This window comes from Schistocerca cancellata, chromosome 3 (genome assembly GCF_023864275.1).
Source record: "Schistocerca cancellata isolate TAMUIC-IGC-003103 chromosome 3, iqSchCanc2.1, whole genome shotgun sequence".
In the NCBI taxonomy this organism is placed as follows: Eukaryota; Metazoa; Arthropoda; class Insecta; order Orthoptera; family Acrididae; genus Schistocerca; species Schistocerca cancellata.
In genome coordinates, this window is record NC_064628.1 from 766,948,371 (window position 1) to 766,956,324 (window position 7,954).

The window sequence follows — 7,954 nt, forward strand, 5'->3', positions numbered from 1 at the left end:
CAGCCTCTCAGTAAAAATGTTTTACGAGAATTTTTGACAAGGAACTTAACAGTGACACAGGTTTGTAGTTTGATATTTTATCTAAAGAGCCCTTTTTATCAGTGGTGAAACTTTTGCTATTTTCAGATCTGGGGAGACACTAGTTCCTACAGAAAAGTTGAAAATTTTGGCAGTGGTATAGCTATATAGTGAGCACAGGTACTTCGTCAAGGCCACCTGACATTTTATTGGTTAATGATTCAATTTTACTTACAATGTCAATATGATTTGTTTAGTAAATTCATAAGATATTCTATATCCTTACTCCTTTTGAGATTGCTTCGCAGCCATAATCGTAAGGTTTTGATCTCCCTACTGTTACCAACTAGTTCATTATTGGTAGAGAGGAAGAAGCTATACATTTCCTTGTTTTGTATTGCGAGATTTTTGCTTGATAGTTCTTTTTACTATTTATTAAAAGCTGATTATTCTGTGCCCAGTTTTTTTGTGAGTGTTTAGTGACTGCAGTAATTCTTCCTTTCCTTTAATAGAATGTTGTGTCATCTGCAAATATGATCATTTTATAAGTTCCACATTTAAGCTTAGATCCTTACACAGTATAGAATCATAAGAGGTCTTATTAATGACCCAGAGATACAACATATTTGTTTAGATTATACTCAGGTAAGTATCCAGAAATAGTTTTAAAGTTGACATTAGTGTGCTTCATGCCCACTGCTTGCTTACAATTGATCAGGTAGGAAATGATCAAATTGTTGGACAGACCTCTAGACCTGTAATATTATACTGTTCAAACTTTGACAGCAGAATCTTATGATCCACCAACAGTTTTTGCTAGGTCAGTAAAAAATGATGTTGATTTCTGTTTCTTCACAGTTAATGTACTCATAAATGGAAGCTACTGTTGTCCTTTAATTGCCAAATTCATGTTGTTCAGTACAAAGGATTTTGTTTTTATTCACAAATTCCATAAATTTGCCACACGTATCTTCTTAAATATTTTTGAAAGGCAAGAGGTAATTGTGATTGATCTGTAGTTATTTACATTATTCCTCTCACATTTTTACATATTGGTACTGGATTTACAAACATTCTGTACCATTCCACAATACTCATATCACATAATGGAAACATCCTATACAATGTTATAGATTATAAGGTTTGTTAATTTTTTGTTTGATATCGTATTACAACACTTATGTATGCCTTTGTTTTTGGTGTTAATCAGATGTAGAATTTGAATATACAAAATGATAAAAAAACAATAACAATAGCCTCAGAAAGGAGAGAAAATTCAGAAAATTTGCCGATAGTTGTGAGGAAAGTTACAAATAATATTTTTATAAAACGGACATCATAGTCACAGCAGCAGCAGAGACTCAACTGATGGAATTATTTTCTGGGGAAATCAACCTCTTGCAAAGAAAATATTCATTGCTCAGAAGCGTGTTGTAAGAGTGATGTCTGGTGTAGATCCTAGATGCAGCTGCAGAAGCCTATTCCGGAATCTGGGAATTCTTACAACTACTTCTCAATATATATACTCACTTATGTGTTTCATAAGTAAAAACACTGATTTATACAAATGTAACAGTGAATACCATCAGTATAACACAAGGAGGAAACATGATTTCCACACTGAAGGTAAAAATTTGAAGATTGTGCAGAAGGGTGTACAGTCCTCTGGTATAAAGATATTTAATGCTCTTCCTCCAGAAATCAAATGTGAAATTGCCAACAAATCTACATTTAAAGAGCTTCTGAGGCAATTTCTTTTAGCCATGTCATTTTACAGTTTGGAAGAGTTTATGAAACACAGTGAGAAACGGCCTTAAAATAAGATGTATTATCATATAAATTGAACATTAAGCTGAACATTCTTGTCACATATGTAACTCTTTTAGTGTTAACTGCTTATATTTAACAGTCTGGGTTGTATGACCTTTTCAGGTTTAATTCACTTTGTTTTATACCTGTAATCTGTAGGTCTAAGGATTCTCATTCCATTATATTGTGTTATGGATCATTGTAGTGGTTAAGTAACTTTATATTCTTTACCTGTAAACATAGTGTACAAGTACTTGTCATTGACAATGTAAAAATTGACACACACTACATCCATGTGAAATTGTCACAGTTGGATCCATGGTGTAAGAAATAAATAAATAAATAAATAACAACAGTAAAAAGGCTGCACAATGGGTTGTTTTTCCTTTTTCCAAGATCACACAGAAGAGGTGTATGAGAGTGATTTAGTTTCACATCATATTCACTTAGCTCAAATGAAGACAGCAAGGAATCATTTACTGCAGAATAGCATAAACACAATTATTATTTTTATCATTTAGCTAGTGGAATACATCATTTGAAAGGCATACACCTGAGGTTCGAAAAATAACTGCTCACTTTTTGGGACTGTAATTTGCTGATTTTAGAAATTACAAAGTATCTAATATACTGAGGAGTGGTGCAGATTTAAAAATGGTGAGTTTTACAATATTTGCAAGTGGCAAGTGGAAAACCAGTCACATTCATTTCTTCAAAAGAAAGTCGGCACAGCTCTAACTTTCTTTCCATTTATTCATTTCGTTATACAAAATAAACAATTTCATAAGAGTTCTGGAAAAGTTTGTGTGACATTGCCCTAAAGACTCACTACGTGTGATTTAATCTACTAGAAACTTGCAACGCGGAAGCAAACAGATGGCCAAGAAAGAAAATAAATTCCATCAACCAGTAAGGTAATAAAGGAAACTGACGAGTGGAAGTCTAATCTCAGAAATTATTTAAAAATTGATAATATGCAATTTTTAAATCGTCTTTAACCAACTTTTCTCATTTCACAGTATTTACAGTATCTCTGAGCCCATACGAATTTTATGACTAAACATCTCCACATAAGTTGCAGGCCGCAGTATTTGCGTGCCGAAGCGATTATCTACTTTGTCAATATAAGTTTTAGCTGTCGATATGTTATGACAGTAATAATAAGCATACTCAACATGAACATCTTGTAACATGATGAAACATTAGAAGCTGAGATACCTGTCGACTGGCGGGATACTCATTCAATTTTTCGATTTTACTACATGCTTACGATGGATCGATTTTATCTTTATCACTGATATTTCATTATCCTTCATTGAGCTCTAAGTGCGTGACAAGAAATGCCTACGGCTTGCATGAGGTGTCTGCCTGTAGATGGAAGGTTCAGCGCTTCAGCGAGCTGTCTGAAATGGTGCCGAAAACAACACAGATGTTAGAGATGCGTAGCGGTAAAGTCTATGAAGGATACGGCAGTGGTGGACTGACGCATCGTAAACAAGTCGGGTCGCAGTTGATAATATCGCATTACTAAACATAGTTCTTTTTGTCAAATTACGCGTCTGTTTTTAAGTCATTTGTGTTGGTTTACCGCGGGATTACGTCATATAGGTTGACGATCGAGAAGAAAGATTAGATGAACAGTACGTGTGGTAGATACAAACGTATGTTTATGTTATGATAAACCTGAAAATTGATTTCAGTTTCTTGTGATACCGTTGTAAAGCATGTTTTGTTTGTGACTGTGTATCAACAACGTTTGCAACTGTCATTTTCGAGAAAAGCCGGGATGTGTAGGTGAGTAGGCAAGAAGATACTTTTCTCTGTTGTGATCATTCAATTTCTTTTTGCGTTTAGGCAGGGTAAAACTAAGAAAGGATAAAATTCATTTTAGGTAAAAAATGTATTGTACCCGATTTATGCCCGAAAAGACCTATAATATATACATGGTTGTATAAAATGACAGTAAAGTCCTGAGATGATTTAGTATGACATTGTAATTACGTACATTTAGTTTACTTATGAGTGAGTCCTTACTGCACTTTATCTCCGTTTAAATCTCACCTAGGATATGTTGTTTGAATTTAACATCTGGGGATTTTTGTGTGCTTCAGTGAGTAGGAACCCTAGATTATTCATAACATAATGTCCCATAAATTTATTCAAAACTGATAAATATTTATGAAGCACAGATTATTGTAGTACCTTCTGTTAGTATCTTAATGCTGAAACATTACAGAATAAACTATTAAAATTCTTAAAATCAGCCCCTAAGTATAATTTTCATGTTTTTTTGTTGTTGTGGTGTGTTTTGTTTAGAGTAACTATTCTTATATTAAAGTACAGAAGAGTGAAAGGCTGAATTTTTATAAATATTATTGTTTGCAGGTGATACAAAAATGCAGTGTGCATTGATATGGCCAGAAAGTCATTATGGACTATTCTTGGAGGATGGATATGCTGTGATCATGGAGGAAGAGTTATAATGAACTGTATCATTTTCAAAGTGTTTTTGCTGTCACTGCAAACTTGAGACAAATTTGGGCACTTGAAGGGATTGCACAATATTTCTACATGTTGTAGATCGCTTAGTATTGGAAAGATATGAAATAATTGTCATAGGCACAGAACAGCAATGGATCCATTGGGGCCGTGGGCAACATATAATCCTTCATACACTAGGCTAACGGGTACAGCAGGCAGTTACCAGGGGACTGCTCCTAGTGGACGTGGCAATTTTGGATCCCCCCATCATGCTTCACCAACAGGAAACAACAGTTTGGAAAATACAGCAGTAACAGGGTTGCAATCAGCAAATTCCCAGCTTCTTTTGCAAACTGCTCATAGTTCTACTAGCGTGCCTAACAGAGAACTCATGGGGCACACCTCCATGGCAGCAGCATTTGGCTCAGGAAGCTTCCTTACACAAACGTCTGGATCGTATGATCCAGTTTTTTCAACTTTATTTCACCATCCTGAACAAAAACTGGCTAATTATGGCCCCTGTGCCACAAGTAACCCTCCAAAGCATTCTTTACAACATACTTCAGCAACCAAGCAAAATGCACTTGAATCAGAAATAACAAGAGTCAGAGAAAAACAACAGAGTAGCACATATTTTGAACAGCAGGCAGCAGGATCACCATCATCACTATCATCAACCCCGTCTTGGTCACATCAGACAAATGTCCAAATACCAAGTCCATTTGGTATATTACCACATGAAACTGTTGGAAATGGGGTGGAGAAGGGCAGTTCCATTTGTGAAGGAGACTTCAATGTACAATTTACCCCAAATCAGAATTTAAATAATATGAACTCTCAGCTCTCACCAGCTTTGGAATACAGTAAATCTTCAAGTGATTACAATAAAATACAGATCAGGAAACCAGACACATTACTGTCCCCTGGTAGAACAGCTTTTACACCTGCTTCCAGTGCAGCAACTAGTGCCACATTTTATCAGCATTCTCCAGCAACATTCAGTAATGTAGGGGCTGTCTCATCTCGGGACAGTACTTCAGTTGTTTGTGCAACAACTTACCGAAATGACAACAATAAATGCCAGCAGCAACTACCAGGGGTCTCTGATTTTGTTAGCAGTGGAAAAGGATTTGTTTCTCCTGCACAGCTACCCACACCGTACCATCAAGCTTCACTTGATACGAAATTGTATTCAGAATTTAATTCTTCTGAGCACATGACACAAGCACCTTTACCAGAGGAACATAGTCAATCTCCGCCTGTTAATTTCTCTCCATTGAATAATGGAAGACAAACGGTTACCTTTACACGCAATGAAAATGGTGGAACATGTTCAACTAGTATTAGTTCTGGGTCAGTTCCAACAAGTCTTGGTGTAGAAGAGCAGCATGGCAAACGTGCCCTTGGTGTATTACAGCAAACAATTCATAAGTGTCAGTCTAACAGTGATGCATCATTTCATATGCAGCAATACAGCAGCTCCCTTGTTGATAGTGCCAATTATGGTAGTTCACCATCTTTTTCAACAACAGAAACAAAATCTTACTCTGAGCCATTGCTCTGTATTGCAAATGATTCATTGAAACACGGTCAGTCTGATTGTGGAAATCTTACACAAACACACAGCCCAGCTAGTATGCAGTCGCATCCGAGCCCTCTCGGTCATGTTCCAAGCCCTCTCGGTCATGTTCCAAGCCCTCTCGGTCATGTTCCAAGCCCTCTCGGTCACGTTCCGAGCCCCCTCAGCCACGTTCCAAGCCCCCTCAGTCACGTTCAGAGTCCTCGTGGTCATGTTCCTAGTCCCCTTGGTCACAATCCCAGTCCCCATAGCCACAATCTAAGCCCTCATGCTCATGCTTCGAGTCCTGCGTATCCTGTTTACCACAGTCCAGTAGGTATGGTGCCTTCTGCATCTTATGTCCAGCCATTGTCTCCAGAGGTGTCTTTACGGCAATGCCCTACTGTTGATGAAAGGTCAAAAATAGTAAGCCATTCTGCAGACAGTGAGCCATGCTCAACAAACTCATTAAGAGTACTGCCTAAATCAAAAATCCCTAGTCACCATGTAATAAATCGTACATCGGGCTCAGCAGGTGTTGCACAAAGACAAAAATTAGATGAATGTGACATCAAAGATGGTTATAACGAAGACAGTGATTTGCATAGAAAAGGAAATCGGCAAGATAATACCTGCCGAAAGCAAAATGTGATACCACAAATGAAGGAAGAAAGTGTTGAAGACGAATCCAGTCCATATTATAAGGTATGCATCAACGAGAGAGATGGTGGAGATAGTAGTGCCGCTACCATGTTATCAGTAGTGCAAACACCCAATTTGCCACAGACATCAACACTTCTCCAACCTCAGGACATTTTAGAGCCTTCAGTATCTATGGAGCAAGAAGGTTATATTGAAAGCAGTTCATCCTGTAGTGAACAGGCGAGTAATGATATTGACAAGCATGCTGCCACAGGTTACAGTGCAGCACTACAGCAAGAAGGTGAACCTCTGTGTACAGGATTACTATCTACTGGTGAAGTCACAGAGGCTCAGACAAAAGAGCATTCTTCTCACCTTATTAGGGCCACCTCTGAAGGACAGCAACTAGTGTCCGCTGAAGAGGCGGTGACTCAAAACAGTGCCAGCTCCTATGTCACACACATTGACAGAAATAGAGAGCAACAAGATACTGATTCAAGGAACAATTCTTTGAATGAAAAGTTGGTTTCACCAAAAGCAAGTGTAGTGTGTGAAAATGTACTCAAACAAAGATCAGAGACATTTCAGGATTCCGTAGATGTGTCTGATAATGAATATCAGTCTGCAACAGCTTCTGTGACACAGCCAGTTGTTACAGATCTTCCTAGTGTTCAACAATCTTCTGACAGCATTCGACAGATTTCAGAGGTTGTCAACATGTCATCAGAAATGAAGTCTGATTCTCAACAACCATCAGATTTAGCAGAATCCTTTAATGAAATAAATCGAAAAGTCACCTTAATTAACATAGAGGATGATTTAGAATGTCTATTGGAAGATAGTTCTGTTTACAGTCACATGACTCTTGAACAAGATGTTAAGATGTCAAAACAAAAGTATTTTTTACAAAATCGTAGTGGATTTTTGGATGGGTACATGAAATTCCTTAATGAAGAGAGGCGAATATCTGTTACAAAAAGCAAAAGCACTGAAAAATCCGCAGATAAAGATACACAGAAGAAAGTGCGCAGGAAGCGAATTGCTAAAAATGCAGATATATCTGGTACCAGTACTAAAGTTTTGAAACAAAGTCAGCAGGATGAAGACTGGGAAGAAAGCAGTTATACATCCGATGTGACTTCTGACACATCTGACACTGAAAACATGAGAAGCAAAGGAAAAAGAACTGAATGGATGTCCAGGGACAGCGGTCATCAGGAAGATGAAGGAAGTGAGAGGAAAAGACAAAAATTGGATAAGGAAGACGAACCAGAGAAGCAGAAGAAAAATGCAAAAGACAGCCGAGGGAAAAGTCTTCAGCGATCAACAATTCAGTTGAGGCGAAATTCTAGTTCTAATCCAGAACTCTCATCAAAGTGCAATTCATTTCAGTCAAGTTACTCTAATGACCCACAGTCACTGGATTCACAAAACAGTCATGAAAAG

At 37.5% G+C, this 7,954-nt stretch overlaps 1 protein-coding gene across 2 annotated transcripts in view; it reads left to right on the top strand.

Annotated features, from left to right (window-relative positions):
* Positions 1-310: 310 nt before the first annotated feature.
* Positions 311-7,954, top strand: part of LOC126175803 (uncharacterized) — a 142,506-nt gene continuing 134,862 nt past the window's right edge. Inside the window, exons 1-2 of one of the 2 annotated variants that reach the window (XM_049922788.1) lie at positions 311-3,621; positions 4,213-7,954. The exon at positions 4,213-7,954 is cut by the window's right edge and continues 73 nt beyond it. In XM_049922788.1, coding sequence (XP_049778745.1) covers positions 4,460-7,954 — 3,495 coding nt within the window. In that variant the 5' untranslated portion in view covers positions 311-3,621; positions 4,213-4,459. The remainder of the gene's footprint in view (positions 3,622-4,212) is intronic. The other variant, XM_049922787.1, reaches the window with a different exon arrangement.